This window comes from Epithele typhae (assembly GCF_022376455.1).
Source record: "Epithele typhae strain CBS 203.58 chromosome Unknown BXZ73scaffold_110, whole genome shotgun sequence".
Lineage (NCBI taxonomy): Eukaryota > Fungi > Basidiomycota > Agaricomycetes > Polyporales > Epitheliaceae > Epithele > Epithele typhae.
Genome location: NW_025954301.1, coordinates 15,064 through 38,768, shown reverse-complemented (window position 1 = coordinate 38,768; position 23,705 = coordinate 15,064). Strand labels below are relative to the sequence as shown.

At 61.7% G+C, this 23,705-nt stretch overlaps 6 protein-coding genes across 6 annotated transcripts; 2 read left to right on the top strand and 4 right to left on the bottom strand.

The window, feature by feature from the left end:
- Positions 1 to 1,841: 1,841 nt before the first annotated feature.
- On the top strand, positions 1,842 to 5,100 carry BXZ73DRAFT_93189 (acyltransferase ChoActase/COT/CPT; the record flags this gene model as incomplete). The annotated part of the gene is made up of 11 exons (XM_048026594.1): positions 1,842 to 2,086; positions 2,150 to 2,167; positions 2,223 to 2,252; positions 2,434 to 2,614; positions 2,674 to 2,740; positions 3,098 to 3,207; positions 3,307 to 3,558; positions 3,611 to 4,275; positions 4,331 to 4,624; positions 4,685 to 4,917; positions 4,994 to 5,100. 11 exons carry the CDS (start codon positions 1,842 to 1,844, stop codon positions 5,098 to 5,100), a joined length of 2,202 nt encoding a protein of 733 aa, XP_047871866.1.
- A 432-nt stretch (positions 5,101 to 5,532) lies between these two features.
- Positions 5,533 to 6,133, bottom strand: BXZ73DRAFT_56252 (uncharacterized protein; the record flags this gene model as incomplete). Its single annotated transcript, XM_048021454.1, has 3 exons — positions 5,533 to 5,657; positions 5,724 to 5,868; positions 6,035 to 6,133. Coding segments are annotated over 3 exons (369 nt in total), but the record flags the coding sequence as incomplete, so codon positions are not given.
- Positions 6,134 to 8,683: 2,550 nt separating this feature from the next.
- On the bottom strand, positions 8,684 to 9,338 carry BXZ73DRAFT_82311 (uncharacterized protein; the record flags this gene model as incomplete). Its single annotated transcript, XM_048023674.1, has 2 exons — positions 8,684 to 9,159; positions 9,215 to 9,338. The coding sequence occupies 2 exons, from the start codon at positions 9,336 to 9,338 to the stop codon at positions 8,684 to 8,686; spliced, it is 600 nt and encodes a 199-aa protein (XP_047871864.1).
- A 4,312-nt stretch (positions 9,339 to 13,650) lies between these two features.
- BXZ73DRAFT_107421 (acyltransferase ChoActase/COT/CPT) lies at positions 13,651 to 17,112 on the top strand (the record flags this gene model as incomplete). Its single annotated transcript, XM_048016892.1, has 12 exons — positions 13,651 to 13,745; positions 14,027 to 14,281; positions 14,345 to 14,362; positions 14,416 to 14,481; positions 14,628 to 14,808; positions 14,868 to 14,934; positions 15,118 to 15,227; positions 15,327 to 15,578; positions 15,631 to 16,295; positions 16,351 to 16,644; positions 16,705 to 16,937; positions 17,006 to 17,112. The coding sequence occupies 12 exons, from the start codon at positions 13,651 to 13,653 to the stop codon at positions 17,110 to 17,112; spliced, it is 2,343 nt and encodes a 780-aa protein (XP_047871863.1).
- A 420-nt stretch (positions 17,113 to 17,532) lies between these two features.
- Positions 17,533 to 18,121, bottom strand: BXZ73DRAFT_56249 (uncharacterized protein; the record flags this gene model as incomplete). The annotated part of the gene is made up of 3 exons (XM_048021452.1): positions 17,533 to 17,657; positions 17,724 to 17,868; positions 18,023 to 18,121. Coding segments are annotated over 3 exons (369 nt in total), but the record flags the coding sequence as incomplete, so codon positions are not given.
- A 2,582-nt stretch (positions 18,122 to 20,703) lies between these two features.
- Positions 20,704 to 21,358, bottom strand: BXZ73DRAFT_82309 (uncharacterized protein; the record flags this gene model as incomplete). Its single annotated transcript, XM_048023673.1, has 2 exons — positions 20,704 to 21,179; positions 21,235 to 21,358. The coding sequence occupies 2 exons, from the start codon at positions 21,356 to 21,358 to the stop codon at positions 20,704 to 20,706; spliced, it is 600 nt and encodes a 199-aa protein (XP_047871861.1).
- Between the last annotated feature and the right edge of the window lie 2,347 nt (positions 21,359 to 23,705).

Below are 23,705 nucleotides of genomic sequence, written 5' to 3'. Positions count from 1 at the left end.
ATTGCGCCTTCTGTAAGCATTCCCGGTCAATCCTGAGGTATTCGGATCCTCACTCCGTCCCCTTTTGCAACAGGCACTATTCTGTGCCCCTCTCTTGTCGAGGAAAAGCCCGCGATGCTCGGGAAAGCCGGGGCTCCATTCCTTGTCGAGAAAAATGGGCTCAACGCGGCATCGGAAGCGATGGGAGCACGACGAAAACAGCACAACGCGCCTCAAGCTCAGCAAGTTCAGACAAATGAGCCGCCGTGCGCACAAGCCGCTGCTCGAATTCGCCGCCGAAATCGACAGCCGCCGGCTCCGGCGGACCCACGACGATACTATCACGACCCCAGTGATGAGAAAGGCCCCAGTGTTGAGAAATCTGGTCTGACGGTCCCGTCCCTCGTCCGATAATGTTGAAAATTCACATGTTGGTAGGAGTATGTGTTAAATTTCGTTTGCAAAAAGAACGACGTCGTTCCGTGCAGAAACAAGCCCGATCTTTGGCAAACATCTCTCGAATGAGAAAAGTCGAGGATTTGATACCGGTCGGCTACGATCCTATGAACAGCGCTTAGGTTGAAGCTGCGCGAGGGGTGTTGGATGAACGATGGCTGCCTTAATTCGAATTCTCCGGCACAATATCTGCAGGAGGGGGGCGAAAACGCACTTTGGGTCGGTTCAAGCGTGACTTCGGCCACAGAACGTGAGTGAATTTCAGTCTCCGACGTTGCCGTCAGGGAGGATGCTGTCATCACTGGACGCGTCCGACGGGCTAGCCGAGCGGAGTTGATGTCGGCTGCGTGACCCGTGCCGTGACTGAGCCTCGGCGAAATTTCTCATAACTAGGGTCCGCGGCCGGTTCGCCCACTGGGGGCGCAATACGTACCCGTTTCCTCTGAAATTTTGCAAATCGCTTTCTTACGACACTGCCAGCATGTGTACAAAATCCGAAGACTATCGCAGCAGTAATTGTTGAGATTCTCATGGTTTGATCTCGCGGGCGCTCACATTTCTCATCACTGGGGTCGTGCTAGTACACGTCGACGTCGTCAGGTACGTCTCGCACGTTGTCCTCGGCCTTCCCCGGAACGGCGTGCTGAGCCTATCTCCCGTTAATCTCTGCTCACCCGCCCCGCCTTTCCCCGCACCCCCGCACCTTCCTCGTTGATCAGCTGCTTCTCTCGCAGTCACGACGGAACTCTGCGTTGGGGCGCGCACAGTGCTGACGAGCGCGGAAAACGCGCGGGACGCCACCGCCGCCGCGGAGCGGCTCATGACCCTGGCTCGGGGCACTGGATGCATTTGCGCGCACCCTGTGACATAGGGACCCTAGACCAAACCATCTCTGTACTCTGTTGTTCTCGCCGCATCCTTACGCATTTTTCCTTCGCACGAACTCAGACCGCGCGCATCTTTCAGGTCCATCTGGGGAGCGCGCGATGTCACCGCGATAGGCAGCTTGCGCGGCGCGCAGTGTGGGACACGCAATCATGCACGCCGCAGGGAACGCAGCCCTCGAAATGCGGGGAGGTTGTCGCGGCCACAACGCCTTCCGGAGATGCTGCGCGCGCACACAGAATGTCAGGCGTGGAACAGTGATTCTGCCGGGCTGCGACTCGGAGTCGCGAGATCGCAGGCGCGCGGACCTGGTCAAGAGCGCTTGGCGGAACTAGATAGCGAATGGGCGACCCCGCGCTTCCCCGCGCTCCAGGACGCGCACGTGCCGTCATCCGGCCGAAGGCTCTGAAAGCTCCATCATAAGTGCCGTTTGTCACTCCATCCTCGACCCATCCACATCTCCCCCCTGCTCTTCTTCGTTCCTGATCCTCTTCCTCCCTCGCGCGTCGAGACTGCCGACGATGGGACACCTTACGACGTTCACGGCGGACCCGCCTGAATCACGGACGCTCGCCCGCCAAGGCGAACTCCCAAAGCTCCCCATACCGTCACTCGAAGAGACGTGCCGACGATACCTCCGCGCGCTCGAAGGTCTGCAAGACAAGCGAGAACATGAGGATACGAAACGTGCGGTCGAGGAGTTCCTGCACAACGAAGGCCCGCGCATACAAGAGAAACTGAAGGAGTATGCGAAGGACAAGGCAAGGTGCGTGTTTCCACTCCCTCGGTCCCCGCCTTCTTTTGCTTACTCGTGGTTGTCCACGATCAGCTACATCGAAGAGTTCTGGTGAGTTCATTTCGGTTGTGTGTCCCCTGCTCCTCCGACTTACTCCTCCTCGCAGGTACGAATCCTACCTCTCGCACTCCGACCCGTGGTCCTTGCTCTCAATCCTTTCTTTGTGCTTGAGTGAGTCTTCTGTCCTCCTCGCATATATCCCACCCCACGGCGCTCTCTACCCCGCATTCACTCTGTCACCTTCGGAAACCAAGTTCCGAGATGCGCAAGATCGGGCTATACAGTGCAGTCGCTCACTCCCTTCCCTTCTCCCGTAGGAACGATCCAACTCCCGATCGCGGCCAACAACTCCCTCGCGCCTCGTCTCTCATCGTCTCCTCCCTCGGCTTCATCCATGACCTCCGCGCCGGGATGCTCCAGCCCGACACCGTGCGCGGCGCCCCACTCGACATGGACCAGTACTTGCGCCTCTTCGGCACCGCCCGCATTCCCACCGAGGTACGCCGTCTGGCCTAATGCCTGCCTGGCCGTAACTCTGACATGCGGGGCACCGACAGCGCGGCTGCAAGATGGAGACCCACCCGGAGTCGAGGCACATCATCGTCCTCCGCCGCGGCCAGTTCTGTGCGTCTCTCCTTCTCTCCTTCTCACGCCGGGGCGACCATTTTTCTGGGAGCTTTTCTGGGAGCTGTTTATAAGGTTTAAAATCCACGTGCAGCCAGAAAAAGTATTTCTATGGGTTTCTATGGGCGAGAGAAAAACTTACTTGTCTTTCTCTCGGCTTTAATGGGGCACTAGAAAGATGGTCGCCCCGGCGTGTCTCTCTCCCCCGCTCCGCTTCCACTTCCACTCCCACGCCGATTCTATATGACCCCGGTCTGCGTTGCACTTCTCCCTCCCGTTGGGTCGTCTAACTCCGCACTTCCCGGACATGCGTCGCGGACCACGAACGCTGACATGCCCACGTTTTCTCTCACCCAGATTGGTTCGACGTCCTCGACGCCGAGAACCGGCCGCTACTCACCGAGCGTGAGATCCTCCGGAACCTGCAGGCAATTGTGTCTGACGCCGATCAGCTGCCAATCCACGAGGTGCGCACTTCCCTTCTCCCCGCACGAGCGAGGCGCTAAGAATACATTCCGTTCGCCTTCCGCGCCTTGCCATTCTACGTAATATTGGGCATATAACAGGTTGCGCGCAACGCCATAGGAGTGCTCTCGACAGAGAACCGCAAGATCTGGTCGAGCCTGCGGAAAGCCCTCATCAGCAACCGCAACAACGAGTCGTGTCTCGAGGTTGTGGATAATGCGCTGTTCGTCGTGTGCCTGGACGACGCGGCCCCGGAGAACCTGGCGCAGCTGTGCGACAACTTCCTCTGCGGGACGTACGACCTCAAGGGTAGTACCCAGATAGGTACCTGTACCAACCGGTGGTATGATAAGGCGCGTCTCTTCTAGCACTTCTCTTTGCGTAGTGTGCTCATTCATCGTGCAGCTTCAAATCATCGTCTGCGCAGACGGGGCTGCCGGTATCAACTTCGAACACACCGGAGTCGACGGTCATACGGTCCTCCGGTTCGCTGCGGACATCTTCACAGAAGGCCTCATGCTCCTCGCGCGTTCCATCAACCCCTCCGCGCCCACCCTCTTCCACGCCCAACTCTCTCCCTACGCCCGCTCCTACCGCCCCCCACGCGGACACTCCGCGCCCGCCCACCCCGCCTCCATCATCGACACCGCCCCCAAGAAGCTCGAGTGGACGCTCTACCCCGAGCTGCGCGCCGGGATCCGCTTCGCCGAGACGCGCCTGTCGGACCTCATCTGCCAGAACGACTGCCAGGCGCTCGAGTTCAAGGCGTACGGCAAGAACTTCATCACCGCGAACGGCTTCTCGCCCGACGCGTTCGTGCAGATGGCCTTCCAGGCGGCGTACTACGGCCTCTACGGCCGCACCGAGTGCACGTACGAGCCCGCGATGACCAAGGCCTTCCTCCACGGGCGCACGGAGGCGATCCGGACCGTGCAGCCGCACACCGTCGACTTCATCCGCACCTTCTTCTCCGAGGCGCCGAACCAGCACAAGGTCGCGTCCCTCCGCAAGGCGTGCCAGGGCCAGGTCGAGCTCACGAAGGAGTGCAGCAAGGGCCTCGGGCAGGACCGGTGCGTCTCCCGCTCTCTCCCAGGCTCGCGCGTCCCCGGCTGACCGCCCGCGCAGGCACCTGTACGCGCTCTACTGCCTGCTCCAGCGCGAGCGCGAGGCCGCGGCGCGCGAGGCCGCGGCCGAGGAGGAGGGGCGGCCGACGAGCCCGGCGAGCTCCGCGTCGAGCGGCGAGCGCGAGAAGGTCGCGCTCCCCGCGGTCTTCACCGACAACGGCTGGCTCGTCCTCAACCGCTCGATCCTGTCCACCTCGAACTGCGGGAACCCGGCGCTGCGCCTGTTCGGCTTCGGGCCCGTCGCCGCAGACGGGTACGGGATCGGGTACATCATCAAGGACGAGGGGATCTCAGTGTGCGTTCGCTTTCCCCCCTCCGGGCGGTGGTGGCTGACGACGTGTTTGTTCGTTCACAGATGCGCGTCCTCGAAGCACCTCCAGACCCGCCGCTTCTTGGACACCCTCCAGGGATACCTGCTCGACATCCAGCGCATCCTCATCCAGCTGCACCTCGCCGCCAACCAGCGCGCGGAGCCGTTCATCGACCACGCCGGCGTCCTCCGCGACTCGAAGACCGGGCGGCCCATCAACGGCCTCCACGGCCGGGAAGACGCCTCGGGCGAAGGCGAGGCGTACGACGATATGATGCGTGCGTCTTTTTCTTTTCTGTCTTTTCTGCCACTCTGGTTGTATGTCGCGACGTCCGGCTGACCCGCTTTCCCCAGCCGGCTACTCGTTCTTCGACAGCAGCGAGGTCGCGATGCTCGGCCGCCGCAAGACCCGGCCTTCCTTCTACAACACGGGCAAGATCATCCCCATCGCCGAGTACTAGTCCCCGGGGCCTGCTCGTGCTTTCCCGCGACATCGCCAGACATTTTCAGGGAATATCCGCCAGACATGTGTGCTTGTACTTTTTTTGGGAGGGAGGGTGTACGACGCGTCCGTAGCAGCCGCGCTGTTGGATACCGTACGCGCGGTGTGTACCAGTATAGTTCAGTCCAGTCCAGTTCCGTCCCCGGGGGCGTTTTGTACGTATACCGCTGTGTAAGGATGCCGTGCTGTACCACTACTACTGTTTATGAACATATGTAGCCATTCATTTCGGACTCGTGAGAGCCCAGACCGACAGCGCAGCGAGAGGTGGAGGACGGTCCTTGGTGGCTCGACAATGCGGGGCACGCTGAGGCCTCGACCGCCACGTGCGTACTGGCAGGGAAGCCGCGGGACGGTGCACCGCGCGCCCTGGGAGCCCGCTTCTCGCATCTCAGTCGTGACGCAGCGCGCGGCGCTCGCGGAGCTCCTCTTCGTACACCACGTCGGGGTCGCGCCCGCGGACCTCGGGCAGGAGGAGCGTGAAGCCCGCACCGGCGATGCAGCAGCCGAAGAAGACTGCGGCGAGTGGGTCAGCGACGCTGCGCGCGCCGTGTACTACGGAGACAGGAAGGGGGGACGCACTCCAGAGCACGGCGGGGGTGCCGATCTGCTTGGAGAGCGAGTTGAAGGCGAGCGCGGAGACGATCGCGCCGGCCTTGCCGCACGCGGCGGACATGCCGTGCGCGGACGCGCGGAACTTGGTCGGGAAGACTTCCGCGGGGTAGCACTGCGAGGGGGCGGGGTCAGTGGGGAATGTGTGCGGGGTGGGGCGCTGCGCCGAGGCGGGGTACGTACGTATGTCGTCCTGGAGGAGAAAGAGGTGTTAGCGTTCTGGGCTCGGCGGGATGAGTGGGAGGGCGGTGGAAATGGAAGTATGGGGAGAGAAACGGCACGCACGTGTTGGCACCGAAGTTGAAGAAGAACTGGAGGAAGGCGAAGCAGACGATAAAGGAAGGGGTGCTCAGTTCATGGAACTGGCCGGCGAGGATACCCACTGTGCGCGATGGATGTTAGCGTCCATCGAAAGATCGCCGTGTAGGCTGCCGAAGCCCTTGTGCTTACAGAAGAGCGCGGCGAGGAGGAAACCTTGGATTTGGATCCACTTGCGGCCGAGGTACTCGATGGTGAGCACGGAGACGTAGTAGCCGGGCACGAAACCGAGCGCGGTGATGATGAGGCTGCCCACACCGATCTTGAAGAGACGTTCCCAAGGGGTCCCGCTGGAGCCGTCGAAACCGAGTTGAGGAGCGCAAGACGGACACAGACGCGCGGTGTCGTAGACGCTGCACCGTGCTTGCACCAGCGCAAAATCTGACTATGGGAGTGTATTGAGGGCTTAAATGACGCCGTTGAGGGCTGCTGAGGGGCTAATTGACGCTGTTGAGGGCTTGAGGTGGGTGCAGAGTACGCTGGAGCTTGTGGAGACCGGGAGAGCTGGCAGCACAGCCCGAGAGACGCGTCTGGCAGGCCCGTCGCGTTTTGGCGTCTAACTGGGCTTTCATTCGAACCACTAGCTACTACACGCTACCCATGTCCGTCTCCCCTCGCGCCTCGCCACCCATCCCACTCTAAACCGCCCTTCAAACTGATGCTGCAAGTTTCCAGAGCCGTACCTCAGCCGCACTGCGCCAGATGACTGACTTCGCGTCGCCGCACGCTGGCAGTCGTACCACGAACCCGGAAGGACCGTGCTCCCCGCACGATATCGTGCATTACACGGCCGTACATCGCTGTTCCCGGCATTGCAAAACGAGACGGAACACGCACCAAATGCGCCCATCCACTTCGGCATGAAGATCACCCAACCCGTTCCGCGAATCGACCATGAATTCACCGCAACAAGTTGTTCCCGGCACGCCCAAGGCTCTCCCGCGATGTACCAGGTACGTGGAAGGTGTACACGAAAGGGTCGTCAGTGCGTATCATTGGGGAACGTACCGGGCTCTTGCGCTTGGATACGTGAACGCTCGTCAGCCTTGCGGTGCAGAACAGCGTTATCCTGACGCACATACAGCGGGCAGTCGTGCGGGCGATCCGAGAAACGCGACTGACACGCAGGTTTGAGACGTGCAAACGAGCTGCAGGTGACTCGTCTGGAGCAAAGGTACATATGAAGCGAGAAGCAGGTGAGCAGAGTGTTTCATTGGAGCGGACAATGACCACTCACAGCGTGATTAGAACGTACCGTTGGTGCGCGCACGCTAGCAGCCGGCGTGGTTGCGGCACGGATGTTAGAGACCACAGTCCGATGGACTACCGCAGCACGCGATGCCGGAATGCCCGTCCACCCGCTTACCCACTCGGCGTGCTGCTGACGACCCTATCGTCCTCGCGCATCTACCGCGCACAGAAAGAACATTAGCACGCAGCAACATCAAGATCGTAAAGCTCGTACCGGTGAGGATCCTGAGCCCCAACGTGACTGAATTCAGGAAACGCGTGAGTAGGTTCGTATTGTTGCATCTCGTACCGGAGCTGATGACAAGCAGCCCGTTCCGACAGCGCGACGTACCTCTTGCCATCGCCAAGCATGTACGTCGTCGCGCTTGACAGCGGAACACGGGCGGCACGTAGCACGACCACGCCTACCGCAGCGCGCACTTCCGTACCGCAGGACCACTAGCATCCGCACGCCCACGCGCGGCAACAGGTGAGTGAAGTGTTCCCGATCTCTGCGGGGACCCTCGCACACAGATCGACTCTGAGCTCACTTGGAACGGATTGCAGATGAGTTCCGGGGGAAAGCACAACTGTAGAGAACGAGGCAAATCCCCGCAGGGTGGTGAACCCACGCACCTGTTTGTCCGTTTCCGACCTTCGCTATGTGCGCACCGGAGCTAATGAAAAGACATCCGTCAGCCTGTTCCAGCTTGACACACACCGACGTACCAGTTGTATCGCCACGCGCGATGCATTCCGAGTTCGGTGCGCAGCCCTAACACCGTGGACGGACGCGTTGATACTTGTGCAGATGCAACAAAGAGACAAAAGGTGTGCTTGCCAGCAGAACGCGGGCAGCGTAGCGTGCTCACACCCACCGCAGCACCCGCATCGCACTGCGTGACCGCCAGAGAGTAAACGGCACGTACCAGCATCTGTGTACCCATACCAGCACCCGCGTACCGATGTGCGGCAACGTGTGACCTCGTCTCAGCGGGAACCTGGTACCACCTTGGTGCGGCTCGCGGATAGGGTGAGTGCGTACCGGTTTTGGGTGACGGACGCGGCCGAGGAGCAGAAGGGAGGAACGACGCCAGCAGAGAGGAAAGAGGGGAAGCGGAGAGGGGAGGCCATGGACGTGGCATCTGACGCCTTTTATGCGCAGGGCCCGCTCCTGACGGGCGGCGTCAGCTGCGGCTAGCCACTGCAAAATGGTTCCTGACTCCCGTCCAAGCTCCGATAGCGCAGGCACAAACGCGCAGGACTCTTCCAGGTACGCAAGCTGACTTTGTTATTTCGCGTTGATTGAGATTAACGTTCAATTACAGTACCACCTTCCCAAGCCTCTGCCGTGTCGCGCCGAAAGCTGGTAATAACGTGCTCTAAACCTCTTCGTCCGAGCTGAACTCCTCTATAGGGTCGCTCGACGCCTCCCTCCCGAACGGCCGCTCCGCCTCCGCCTCGTCCTCCGATGTAATCTCCCGCTGCGACTTTGTCATCATACACGACATCCGCCGGTGCCACATCCCAAACTCGACTACACCCGGATCCCGCCGCTCGCCTCGGTCCGCCCGCGATCCCCGTGGGAGGACGAACGGCGTCGGCGCCGCGAGGCTGCAGTTTTCCCTCGCCGCCTGCGCCTCCTCGACACTCACCCGCTCGAAACGCAGGTCCCCGCGGTCCCACAGCTGGTGGAGGCTGGTGAGCGCGTTCAAGCTCGTCGCGATGTTGCTGAGGTTGCCAAACTTGGTACCGTGCGGCCAGCCGACGAGGCGCAGCCGGTGCTTGACGAAGATGTGCGTCGCAAACCGCTCTAGCGTCCAGCGCATCTCGATCCCCGGGTCTTCACTGAGGCGGACTGCGAGACGGTGCGTACCGTCAGCGCGAGTGCGCATGCAGACAACGCCACTCACCCAGTTCCCTCTTGATCTTCTCGCGCAGTTCTCCGCGGATGCGCGTCGTATGCCGCGTGTATCCGATGGCTGGGTTGCGCGTCTGCCCGAGCTTGAGGGAACGCTTGCGCTTGTGTCGGGACATCCTGCGCAGGTCGAAGCGTCAGCAAACACCTCTTGGGAGGGAATGAACGAGGACGTACGGGCGGGTGGGCAGGCGAGTGGGCGAGACCGAGCATTCATTCCGCTGACAGGCCTATATATCAGCCGCGATTCGCGAGGCCCGTGGTGTTCCGCGTCTCCTCTCGGCCGCGACAGCGGTCGGACACGCCTGGCCAGCACACGCCATCAATCAGACGGCGGGACCCACAGCTCATCGTTGTTCCCGTCGATGCGCCCAGGCACACGCGCGCTCGTCGGCGATTGCGTCTCTTGGGCAATCGCCACTGTATCTCCTCCCGATTCCCATCTCCCGCGATTCCGTCTGCAGCGCGCGCGCGCTCCGTCGCTCGGCGACAATCTCACCTCGATCCCGCTTGTCCCTGACAGTGTACCGCCTCCCGAGACTGCGCGTACCCTCGTCCGACCGTGACAAGGTACCGCGTTCAGCCCCGGATTACGTGGTACGTGTCCCGACATCGTCCTTGTCGTACCTACTCCCTTTTCTCATTCTCGCCAACACGTCAGTGACCCGTGACCAGGCGCGTGTTTTTTCGCTCGCAACTGACAGACATTTCGTGCTGACAGTGTTGGTACCGCCTGGCAATGCGGGCGGTGCGCTGGCAGCCACGATGACCAGGGTTCATGCCTGCGCCAGTGGTCCATCAGTCGCTCATATCGCGTCTTTGGCTTTTGCGGCGGCGTCCCGCACCTGTCACCGCTTCGGTGAGCGTGAACATCATGACACTCTGTTCCATTCACTGACCTCTTGATTTGCTCGAGGTCGCCGTTCGCCTCTCAGCCTACACTTGGAATGGCCGGGCTCCGATACGAGTGCCTGCTCAAGCGAATTGGCCGTCCTGTGATCAGTAGTCAGAGCGGGTAATCATACGCACCCGTTTCAATGCCCAGTCAGCGGTTCCTCTCAGGAACCGTCAGGCTCTCGCCGGGAACAGTACATTTCGCCTGGTCCTCTCACCCTGAACGAGTGCTCCAGCGCTGAACTACACCGCTCGGCGAGCATACCACTAGCTTCGAACACGCCGAGTTCCCTGGATCATTTGCAAGCCGGTGTCTGGCAGACAGGTGACACTCAGGTCGTGTTTGTGGCGGCAATCTGAGTGCGCATTTGTCCTCCTCCAGAACCACTCCATGACGGCCGGTCTAATTTCGCCTGTTCTAGTTGAATGCCGTTCAACATGACACACGGCGCGGCTGCCGGCATCGCAGCGCACGCTTGCCACTGCGTGAACACACGATCGAGGTCGCAGGCACGACTCCTCGCAGCTGTGACCTGGACGGACGCATGGGGCCACACGAAAAAGCGGTGGAGTGGATGTATGGGGCGTCCGAGCGAGCTTGTAGGTTGATGGGAAATCCCACGCAGAATGCATGCTGCCGCCCGATGAGCGTGAACACGGCATCGGATGTGTATCGTGACCCACGGGCTGACGACACGTGTCGCGTGCAGTTTGCTAAATGGAGTGCCAGTGCAGGCACAACTTCTCAGAGCCCGCTGCGCGCCGCGTGAAGGCGCGCGAAGGCGGGCATCGGTTCTGACCCTGTCCTTAACCTTGTTGCTGTCCGCGTTCCGCCGCAAGGTACCCGTCTAAACCGCACATGGAGGACGCTTGTTCCTCTCAGCAGGGTCAGCCGAGTGGACGCTCAGCACAGGTCCTATCAACACAGGCCACGTACCGCATGTACACCGTCTGTGAGACCCTCGCTACCGGGAACATTTTCGGTGCTCGCGCGTGCCAATCCATGTTCATTCCGGCAGCCATTCGTGCCGTTTCTTCCAGCCGCACTTGCACCTGAGCACACCACAAAGAAATATAGTGCGTTACGAGGACGTAGAACATCCTGTTCTGTGACACCTCCACCGTGGCGTTGAGCGGCGATGTGTTCACGGGATGGTGCAGGCACAACTTCTTAGAGCCCGCTACACGCGCGTGAAGTCGGCGGACATTGGTTCTGACCCTGCTCTCAACCCTGTTGCTGCCACGACAAGGTAGCCGCTGTCGTGCTCCTAAACGGCGTGAGCGGAGGACGGCGGTCATTCCTCTCAGCAAAGTCAGCCAGTGCATCTGAGTGGACGATCAGCCCACGTCCTATCAACACAAGCCACGTACCGCGTCCATTTTCAGTGGAGCGACGCGCTCGCGCGTGCATGTTTCCTCCGGCCAGACTCGTACCCAAGCACACTGCAAAGGAGTGTATTACGTTCCGGGGGCGCAGAACACCCCGCTCTGTAACGCCTCCGCTGTGACATTGAGCGGCGCTGCACTCACGGGGTGATCATGCAAGTATGGTGGACCGCTTAAGCTGCAGCATGGCGATACGGGTCGTGCTGCAGCAAGGAACTTCCCTGCGGCGTTAGCGCGACGCGAAGACCTGTGGGAAACCACTGACAGTTCGCATAGGTGACTGGGAACGTCGGGGACGGTGCAAAACAACTCACCAGGCGGACGTAAACAGGGCCGACACGTCGTGGGGTGCACTGACGCAGCTGGAAGCACAGCGGTACGCCACGCAGCCGCGCTGCAACGACGCGGTCACGCACCGCGAGCCGCAATGACATACTGCAGCAGTCCGCCGACCGCACATGCGTCCCATGGTCTCGCCGATCAAAGCCAACAGCTCATCGCCCAAGTCCCAGAGTAGAACTTCAAAGTGCGCAACTGCACACAGCGCCAACACGTCTCGATTCCTTGCCGCATACCACTCAACGGCACCCAGTGCCAGCATCTAGGTGTCGTCCCCAGGGAGCCTGATCCGCCGCGGCGTTGACGTGTGTGCTGAGCGTGCACTCGGTGCGGAAGTGACTGGGGACGAGGATGAGGTGGACGACATGACTATCGAGAGGCCAGGTGTGGTGGCAGACGTTTGTGCGGCTTGCGGTGCCGAGACGGTGAGGGGCCGGACTCGAAGGCGTGGTTGTCGGTGCGCCGGCTCCCAACTTGCTAGTGGTCGTTTGAACGCGTACCGTGCACGCGTGCTGTGAACACAACCGCGGCGCGCGGCGCGTTGCAATCGAATCGCTGGCTTACACGGAGCCGTTCGGTGTCTTCAGCGACAACTGCTGCGCGAATTGGTGCTGACGGCGACGGCACGCGGGACAAGCCTGTCCGCACGCAAGACGTCAGCTCGTGGACGACACAAAGCGCCTACGACGCGCTCCAGAGACGGAGTTTCGAATCTCCCCTAACCAAAATCACGCACCGGGACTAGTGTTGCGACAGGCCGCACGGGCGGCCACGGCGTGTCAAGTGACAGACGAGGATCGGTTGTCAAGTCGTGCGAGCAAGGTCGGATGGCGATTCTGTTCTGCATGACGGCCGTGTATGGTACCGTTAATTGGGTGCGGCTGCTGGGCAGATGGTTGACACGGTACGTTCCGAGTCCGTGGGTACCACCTGCAGGGAAGCGTCATCGACATTTTACGAGCCCGCACAGGTTCCTGATCGAGAACACGCGCATATAGCCACCACCGCGGAGGCATGTTAGTGTGTTCTGCAGGCAGGGCCACGGTGGGTAGAGTGCTGGTGGATATCGCGCTGAGGGCTGGGCCACGGGCGCGGTCCATGCGATGAGCAGAGGATTGGCAGCATCAGGCGCGACGGGCTGCGCGTCATTGGTGCGGACGAGCAAAGACGACACATGGATGATGACGGGGCGGCGGCCGCTTGAACAGGTGGGTGTCGGGCAGGGCGCGAGAGTGTGGGCAGGACGTCGCCGTCGACGTCGCTACCGAGCCTGTGGGGCTCAAGCACGTCCTGCAGCCCGTTTAGCGATGTCAGTCACCGTGCACAGCGGTGGAGCGGAGGAGCGGAGGAGCAGCTTGGCCGGTATCCGTGGTTGAAGCAAACTTGCGGGCGAGACCCACGGTCAAGGTACGCGCAGGCAGTGGACATGTTCGGGTTCCTGTGCGAGTGAGGGAGGTCAGTTTTGTCATGGCGATGGCAGGAGCGGGCAGGGGCGTGCGCGGAGAGAAAGAGCTGGGGGAGGGAGGGAGGAGGTACATAAGCACACGCTCGGGAGGGCTCGTCCCAGCATGAGAGGCCCGTGTTCGTCACTGTGTCGGCCGCGCAGAGGTCGTGAGTGTGTGAGGGTGGGTGCGGGCTGGGTACGGGGCGAGAACGAGGTGCGTCGGACTGCTGCAGCCCGGGTGTTTTCGTCACTGACGGGGCGTTTTCGCGTGCACAGGGAGAAAGACGGCGGGCGAGAGGGCGGACGGAAGGGACGAAGGCCGAGCGGACGGCTCGAGACGGGCTTCGCTGGCGGTCGGAGGTGGCTATATGCGCCTGGCGGAGGTCGGTGTATGCGTCTGGCTGTATGCGGTCGAGCTCGGCACGGGCACGGCGAAGGCAGCTCGTGTGCGCATCGTCAGCGCGTCAGCACCCGTCTGGACGTCGGAATGGAGCCGGTCCCGATCTCGCACGATCTGGGGGATAGCGGGCAGCGGCTGTGCCTTCAGAGAGCGAATGGGCGACCCCGCGCTTCCCCGCGCTCTGGGACGCGCACGGACGTGCCGTCATCCGGCCGAAGGCTCTGAAAGCTCGCTCCTCCGTCATAAGTGCCGTTTGCCACTCCATCCCACCTTCACCTCGGCCCATCCACATGACCCCCCCGCTCGTCTCCGTTCCTGATCCTCTTCCTCCCTCGCGCGTCGAGACTACCAACGATCGGACACCTTACGACGTTCACGGCGGACCCGCCTGAATCACGGACGTTCGCCCGCCAAGGCGAACTCCCAAAACTCCCCATACCGTCACTCGAAGAGACGTGCCGACGATACCTCCGCGCGCTCGAAGGTCTGCAAGACAAGCGAGAACATGAGGATACGAAGCGTGCGGTCGAGGAGTTCCTGCACAACGAAGGCCCGCGCATACAAGAGAAACTGAAGGAGTATGCGAAGGACAAGGCAAGGTGCGTGTTTCCACTCCCTCGGTCCCCGCCTTCTTTCGCTCACTCGCGGTTGTCCACGATCAGCTACATCGAAGAGTTCTGGTGAGTTCATTTCGGTTGTGTGTCCCCTGCTCCTCCGACTTACTCCTCGGCAGGTACGAATCATACCTCTCGCACTCCGACCCCGTGGTCCTTGCTCTCAATCCGTTCTTTGGGCTTGAGTGAGTCTTCTGCCCTCCTCGCATCTATCCCACCCCACGGCGCTCTCTACCCCGCATTCACTCTGTCACCTTCGGAAACCAAGTTCCGAGATGCGCAAGATCGGGCTATACAGTGCAGTCGCTCACTCCCTTCCCTTCTCCCGTAGGAACGATCCAACCCCCGATCGCGGCCAACAGCTCCCTCGCGCCTCGTCTCTCATCGTCTCCTCCCTCGGCTTCATCCATGACCTCCGCGCGGGGATGCTCCAGCCCGACACCGTGCGTGGCGCCCCGCTCGACATGGACCAGTACTTGCGCCTCTTCGGCACCGCCCGCATTCCCACCGAGGTACGCCGTCTGGCCCAATGCCTGCCTGGCCGTAACTCTGACATGTGGGGCACCGACAGCGCGGCTGCAAGATGGAGACCCACCCGGAGTCGAGGCACATCATCGTCCTCCGCCGCGGCCAGTTCTGTGCGTCTCTCCTTCTCTCCTTCTCTCTCCCCCGCTCCGCTTCCGCTTCCACTCCCACGCCGAGTCTATATGACCCCGGTCTGCGTTGCACTTCTCCCTCCCATTGGGTCGTCTAACTCCGCACTTCCCGGACATGCCTCGCGGACCACGAACGCTGACATGTCCACGTTTCCTCTCGCCCAGATTGGTTCGACGTCCTCGACGCCGAGAACCGGCCGCTACTCACCGAGCGTGAGATCCTCCGGAACCTGCAGGCGATTGTGTCTGACGCCGATCAGCTGCCAATCCACGAGGTGCGCACTTCCCTTCTCCCCGCACGAGCGAGGCGCTAAGAATACATTCCGTTCGCCTTCCGCGGCTTGCCATTCTACGTAATATTGGGCATGTAACAGGTTGCGCGCAACGCCATAGGAGTGCTCTCGACAGAGAACCGGAAGATCTGGTCGAGCCTGCGGAAAGCCCTCATCAGCAACCGCAACAACGAGTCGTGTCTCGAGGTCGTGGATAATGCGCTGTTCGTCGTGTGCCTAGACGACGCGGCTCCGGAGAACCTGGCGCAGCTGTGCGACAACTTCCTCTGTGGGACGTACGACCTCAAGGGCAGTACCCAGATAGGTACCTGTACGAACCGGTGGTATGATAAGGTGCGTCTCTTTTAGCAATTATCTTTGCGTAGTGTGCTCAGTCATCATGCAGCTTCAAATCATCGTCTGCGCCGACGGGGCCGCCGGTATCAACTTCGAACACACCGGAGTCGACGGTCATACGGTCCTCCGGTTCGCTGCGGACATCTTCACAGAAGGCCTCATGCTCCTCGCGCGTTCCATCAACCCCTCCGCGCCCACCCTCTTCCACGCCCAGCTCTCTCCCTACGCCCGCTCCTACCGCCCCCCACGCGGACACTCCGCGCCCGCCCACCCCGCCTCCATCATCGACACCGCCCCCAAGAAGCTCGAGTGGACGCTCTACCCCGAGCTGCGCGCCGGGATCCGCTTCGCCGAGACGCGCCTGTCGGACCTCATCTGCCAGAACGACTGCCAGGCGCTCGAGTTCAAGGCGTACGGCAAGAACTTCATCACCGCGAACGGCTTCTCGCCCGACGCGTTCGTGCAGATGGCCTTCCAGGCGGCGTACTACGGCCTCTACGGCCGCACCGAGTGCACGTACGAGCCCGCGATGACCAAGGCCTTCCTCCACGGGCGCACGGAGGCGATCCGGACCGTGCAGCCGCACACCGTCGACTTCATCCGCACCTTCTTCTCCGAGGCGCCGAACCAGCACAAGGTCGCGTCCCTCCGCAAGGCGTGCCAGGGCCAGGTCGAGCTCACGAAGGAGTGCAGCAAGGGCCTCGGGCAGGACCGGTGCGTCTCCCGCTCTCTCCCAGGCTCGCGCGTCCCCGGCTGACCGCCCGCGCAGGCACCTGTACGCGCTCTACTGCCTGCTCCAGCGCGAGCGCGAGGCCGCGGCGCGCGAGGCCGCGGCCGAGGAGGAGGGGCGGCCGACGAGCCCGGCGAGCTCCGCGTCGAGCGGCGAGCGCGAGAAGGTCGCGCTCCCCGCGGTCTTCACCGACAACGGCTGGCTCGTCCTCAACCGCTCGATCCTGTCCACCTCGAACTGCGGGAACCCGGCGCTGCGCCTGTTCGGCTTCGGGCCCGTCGCCGCGGACGGCTACGGGATCGGGTACATCATCAAGGACGAGGGGATCTCAGTGTGCGTTCGCTTTCCCCCCTCCGGGCGGTGGTGGCTGACGACGTGTTTGTTCGTTCACAGATGCGCGTCCTCGAAGCACCTCCAGACCCGCCGCTTCCTGGACACCCTCCAGGGATACCTGCTCGACATCCAGCGCATCCTCATCCAGCTGCACCTCGCCGCCAACCAGCGCGCGGAGCCGTTCATCGACCACGCCGGCGTCCTCCGCGACTCGAAGACCGGGCGGCCCATCAACGGCCTCCACGGCCGGGAAGACGCCTCGGGCGAAGGCGAGGCGTACGACGACATGATGCGTGCGTCTTTTTTCTTTTCTGCCACTCTGGTTGTATGTCGCGACGTCCGGCTGACCCGCTTTCCCCAGCCGGCTACTCGTTCTTCGACAGCAGCGAGGTCGCGATGCTCGGCCGCCGCAAGACCCGGCCTTCGTTCTACAACACGGGCAAGATCATCCCCATCGCCGAGTACTAGTCCCCCGGAGCCTGCTCGTGCTTTCCCGCCGCATCGCCAGACATGTGTGCTTGTACTTTTTGGGAGGGAGGGTGTACGATGCGTCCGTAGCAGCCGCGCTCTTGGATACCGTCGACCGCCGGGAGGCGCGCGGTGTGTACCAGTATAGTCCAGTTCAGTCCAGTTCCGTCCCGGGGGGCGTTTTGTACGTATGTCGCTGTGTAAGGATGCCATGATGTACCACTATTGCTGTTTATGAACATATGTAGCCATTCATTTCGGACTCGTGAGAGCCTAGTCCGATGGCGCGGGGGGAGGTGGAGGACAGCCCTTGGTGGCTCGACAATGCGGGGCACGCTGAGGCCTCGACCGCCACGTGCGTACTGGCAGGGAAGCCGCGGGACGGTGCACCGCGCGCCCTGGGAGCCCGCTTCTCGCATCTCAGTCGTGACGCAGCGCGCGGCGCTCGCGGAGCTCCTCTTCGTACACCACGTCGGGGTCGCGCCCGCGGACCTCGGGCAGGAGGAGCGTGAAGCCCGCACCGGCGATGCAGCAGCCGAAGAAGACTGCGGCGAGTGGGTCAGCGACGCTGCGCGCGCCGTGTACTACGGAGACAGGAAGGGGGGACGCACTCCAGAGCACGGCGGGGGTGCCGATCTGCTTGGAGAGCGAGTTGAAGGCGAGCGCGGAGAGGATCGCGCCGGCCTTGCCGCACGCGGCGGACATGCCGTGCGCGGACGCGCGGAACTTGGTCGGGAAGACTTCCGCGGGGTAGCACTGCGAGGGGGCGGGGTCAGCTGGGAATGTGCGCGGGGTGGGGCGTTGCGCCGAGGTGGGGTACGTACGTATGTCGTCCTGGAGGAGAAAGAGGTGTTAGCGTTCCGGGCTCGGTCGGATGAGTGAGAGGGTGGTGGGATAATGGGGGAAATACGTACGTGTTGGCACCAAAGTTGAAGAAAAACTGGAGGAAGGCGAAGCAGACGATAAAGGCAGGGGTGCTCAGTTCATGGAACTGGCCAGCGAGGATGCCCACTGTGCGCGATGGATGTCAGCATCCATCGCAAGGTCGCCGTGTAGGCAGCTGAGGCCCTTGTGCTTACAGAAGAGCGCGGCGAGGAGGAAACCTTGGATTTGGATCCACTTGCGGCCGAGGTACTCGATGGTGAGCACGGAGACGTAGTAGCCGCGCACGAAACCGAGCGCGGTGATGATAAGGTTGCCTACACCGATCTTGAAAAGACGTTCCCAAGGGGTCCCGCTGGAGCCGTCGAAACCGAGTTGAGGAGCGCGAGACGGACACAGACGCGCGGTGTCGTAGACGCTGCACCGTGCTTGCACCAGCGCAAAATCTGACTATGGGAGTGTATTGGGGGCTTCATTGAGGGCTTCATTGACGCTGCGTTGACGCTGCGTTGACGCTGCTGAGGGGCTAATTGACGCTGTTGAGGGCTTGAGGTGGGTGCAGAGTACGCTGGAGCTTGTGGAGACCGGGAGAGCTGGCAGCACAGCCCGAGAGACGCGTCTGGCAGGCCCGTCGCGTTTTGGCGTCTAACTGGGCTTTCATTCGAACCACTAGCTACTACACGCTACCCATGTCCGTCTCCCCTCGCGCCTCGCCACCCATCCCACTCTAAACCGCCCTTCAAACTGATGCTGCAAGTTTCCAGAGCCGTACCTCAGCCGCACTGCGCCAGATGACTGACTTCGCGTCGCCGCACGCTGGCAGTCGTACCACGAACCCGGAAGGACCGTGCTCCCCGCACGATATCGTGCATTACACGGCCGTACATCGCTGTTCCCGGCATTGCAAAACGAGACGGAACACGCACCAAATGCGCCCATCCACTTCGGCATGAAGATCACCCAACCCGTTCCGCGAATCGACCATGAATTCGACCGCAACAAGTTGTTCCCGGCACGCCCAAGGCTCTCCCGCGATGTACCAGGTATGTGGAAGGTGTACACGAAAGGGTCGTCAGTGCGTATCATTGGGGAACGTACCGGGCTCTTGCGCTTGGATACGTGAACGCTCGTCAGCCTTGCGGTGCAGAACAGCGTTATCCTGACGCACATACAGCGGGCAGTCGTGCGGGCGATCCGAGAAACGCGACTGACACGCAGGTTTGAGACGTGCAAACGAGCTGCAGGTGACTCGTCTGGAGCAAAGGTACATATGAAGCGAGAAGCAGGTGAGCAGAGTGTTTCATTGGAGCGGACAATGACCACTCACAGCGTGATTAGAACGTACCGTTGGTGCGCGCACGCTAGCAGCCGGCGTGGTTGCGGCACGGATGTTAGAGACCACAGTCCGATGGACTACCGCAGCACGCGATGCCGGAATGCCCGTCCACCCGCTTACCCACTCGGCGTGCTGCTGACGACCCTATCGTCCTCGCGCATCTACCGCGCACAGAAAGAACATTAGCACGCAGCAACATCAAGATCGTAAAGCTCGTACCGGTGAGGATCCTGAGCCCCAACGTGACTGAATTCAGGAAACGCGTGAGTAGGTTCGTATTGTTGCATCTCGTACCGGAGCTGATGACAAGCAGCCCGTTCCGACAGCGCGACGTACCTCTTGCCATCGCCAAGCATGTACGCCGTCGCGCTTCACAGCGGAACACGGGCGGCACGTAGCACGACCACGCCTACCGCAGGCAGCAGCGCGCACTTCCGTACCGCAGGACCACTAGCATCCGCACGCCCACGCGCGGCAACAGGTGAGTGAAGTGTTCCCGATCTCTGCGGGGACCCTCGCACACAGATCGACTCTGAGCTCACTCGGAACGGATTGCAGATGAGTTCCGGGGGAACGCACAACTGTAGAGAACGAGGCAAATCCCCGCAGGGTGGTGAACCCACGCACCTGTTTGTCCGTTTCCGACCTTCGCTATGTGCGCACCGGAGCTAATGAAAAGACATCCGTCAGCCTGTTCCAGCTTGACACACACCGACGTACCAGTTGCATCGCCACGCGCGATGCATTCCGAGTTCGGTGCGCAGCCCTAACACCATGGACGGACGCGTTGATGCTTGTGCAGATGCAACAAAGAGACAAAAGGTGTGCTTGCCAGCAGAACGCGGGCAGCGTAGCGTGCTCACACCCACCGCAGCACCCGCATCGCACTGCGTGACCGCCAGAGAGTAAACGGCATGTACCAGCATCTGTGTACCCATACCAGCACCCGCGTACCGATGTGCGGCAACGTGTAACCTCGTCTCGGCGGGAACCTGGTACCACCTTGGTGCGGCTCGCGGATAGGGTGAGTGCGTACCGGTTTTGGGTGACGGACGCGGCCGAGGAGCAGAAGGGAGGAACGACGCCAGCAGAGAGGAAAGAGGGGAAGCGGAGAGGGGAGGCCATGGACGTGGCATCTGACGCCTTTTATGCGCAGGGCCCGCTCCTGACGGGCGGCGTCAGCTGCGGCTAGCCACTGCAAAATGGTTCCTGACTCCCGTCCAAGCTCCGATAGCGCAGGCACAAACGCGCAGGACTCTTCCAGGTACGCAAGCCAACTTCGTTATTCCACGTCGATTGCGATTAACGTTCAATTACAGTACCACCGTCCTAAGCCTCCTCCACGCCGCGCTGAAAGCTGGTAATAACGTGCTCTAAACCTCTTCGTCCGAGCTAAACTCCTCTATAGGGTCGCTCGACGCCTCCCTCCCGAACGGCCGCTCCGCCTCCGCCTCGTCCTCCGATGTAATCTCCCGCTGCGACTTTGTCATCATACACGACATCCGCCGGTGCCACATCCCAAACTCGACTACGCCTGGATCCCGCCGCTCGCCTCGGTCCGCCCGCGATCCCCGTGGGAGGACGAACGGCGTCGGCGCCGCGAGGCTGCAGTTTTCCCTCGCCGCCTGCGCCTCCTCGACACTCACCCGCTCGAAACGCAGGTCCCCACGGTCCCACAGCTGGTGGAGGCTGGTGAGCGCGTTCAAGCTCGTCGCGATGTTGCTGAGGTTGCCAAACTTGGTACCGTGCGGCCAGCCGACGAGGCGCAGCCGGTGCTTGACGAAGATGTGCGTCGCAAACCGCTCTAGCGTCCAGCGCATCTCGATCCCCGGGTCTTCACTGAGGCGGACTGCGAGACGGTGCGTACCGTCAGCGCGAGTGCGCATGCAGACAACGCCACTCACCCAGTTCCCTCTTGATCTTCTCGCGCAGTTCTCCACGGATGCGCGTCGTATGCCGCGTGTATCCGATGGCTGGGTTGCGCGTCTGCCCGAGCTTGAGGGAACGCTTGCGCTTGTGTCGGGACATCCTGCGCAGGTCGAAGCGTCAGCAAACACCTCTTGGGAGGGAATGAACGAGGACGTACGGGCGGGTGGGCAGGCGAGTGGGCGAGACCGAGCATTCATTCCGCTGACAGGCCTATATATCAGCCGCGATTCGCGAGGCCCGTGGTGTTCCGCGTCTCCTCTCGGCCGCGACAGCGGTCGGACACGCCTGGCCAGCACGCACCATCAATCAGACGGCGGGACCCACAGCTCATCGTTGTTCCCGTCGATGCGCCCAGGCACACGCGCGCTCGTCGGCGATTGCGTCTCTCGGGCAATCGCCACTGTATCTCCTCCCGATTCCCATCTCCCGCGATTCCGTCCGCAGCGCGCCCGCACCCGCGCTCCGTCGCTCGGCGACAATCTCACCTCGATCCCGCTTGTCCCTGACAGTGTACCGCCTCCCGAGACTGCGCGTACCCTCGTCCGACCGTGACAAGGTACCGCGTTCAGCCCCGGATTACGTGGTACGTGTCCCGACATCGTCCTTGTCGTACCTACTCCCTTTTCTCATTCTCGCTGACACATCAGTGACCCGTGACCAGGTGCGTGTTTTTCCGCTCGCAGCTGACAGACATTTCGTGCTGACAGTCTGGCGATGTGGGCGGTGCGCCGGCGGCCACGATGACCAGGGTTCATGCCTGCGCCAGCGGTCCATCAGTCGCTCATACCGCGTCTTTGGCTTTTGCGGCGGCGTCCCGCACCTGTCACCGCTTCGGTGAGCGTGAACATCATGACACTCTGTTCCATTCACTGACCTCTTGATTTGCTCGAGGTCGCCGTTCGCCTCTCAGCCTACACTTGGAATGGCCGGGCTCCGATACGAGGGCCTGCTCAAGCGAATTGGCCGTCCTGTCAGTAGTCAGAGCGGGTAATCATACGCACCCGTTTCAATGCCCAGGCAGCGGATCCTGTCACAAACCGTCCCCTCACCCTGAACGAGTGCTGAACTGCTGAACCGCGCCCCTCGGCAAGCCTGCGGCCGTACCGCTAGCTCCCAACAGGCCGAGTGCTCTGGATCATTTGCAAGCCGGTGTCCAGACAGGTGACACATTCTCAGGTCGCACGCGGAGGTGGCCGCAACCTGTCGTCCTGCCACGACGGCGGGCTCGTGGTGTTCAAGGTCGAGTTTCGCCCGTTCTCGTTGAATTCCGTTCAACATGACACACGGCGTGGCTGCCACCGGCGTCGCAGCGCACGCTTGCCACTGCGTGAGCACACGAGCGAGGTCGCAGGCTCTTCGCAGCTGTGACTGCATGGGGTGTCCGAGCGAGCTTCTGCGCTTTCTTGGTTGATGGAAAATCCCGCGCAGAATGCATGCTGCCGCCCGATGAGCGTGAACACGGCATCGGATGTGTATCGTGACCCACGGGCTGACGACACGTGTCGCGTGCAGTTTGCTAAATGGAGTGCCAGTGCAGGCACAACTTCTCAGAGCCCGCTGCGCGCCGCGTGAAGGCGCGCGAAGGCGGGCATCGGTTCTGACCCTGTCCTTAACCTTGTTGCTGTCCGCGTTCCGCCGCAAGGTACCCGTCTAAACCGCACATGGAGGACGCTTGTTCCTCTCAGCAGGGTCAGCCGAGTGGACGCTCAGCACAGGTCCTATCAACACAGGCCACGTACCGCATGTACACCGTCCGTGAGACCCTCGCTACCGGGAACATTTTCAGTGCTCGCGCGTGCCAATCCATGTTCATTCCGGCAGCCATTCGTGCCGTTTCTTCCAGCCGCACTTGTACCTGAGCACACCACAAAGAAATATAGTGCGTTACGAGGACGTAGAACATCCTGTTCTGTAACACCTCCACCGTGGCGTTGAGCGGCGATGTGTTCACGGGATGGTGCAGGCACAACTTCTTAGAGCCCGCTACACGCGCGTGAAGTCGGCGGACATTGGTTCTGACCCTGCTCTCAACCCTGTTGCTGCCACAACAAGGTAGCCGCTGTCGTGCTCCTACACCCGGGCGCGGCGGAGGACGGTCGTTCCTCTCAGCAGAGTCAGCCGGTGCATCTGAGTGGACGCACAAGCCCACGTCCTATCAACACAAGCCACGTACCGTGTCCATTTTCGGTGGAGCGACGCACTCGCACGTGCCCGTCCGCGTTCGTTCTTGCATGTTTCCTCTGGCCGGACTCGTACCCAAGCACACTGCAAAGGAGTGTATTAGGTTCCGGGGGCGCAGAACACCCCGCTCTGTAACGCCTCCGCTGTGACATTGAGCGGCGCTGCGCTCACGGGGTGATCATGCTAGTATGGTGGACCGCTTAAGCTGCAGCGCGGCGACTCTGCGGGTTGTGCTGCAACAAGGAACTTCCCTGCGGCGTTAGCG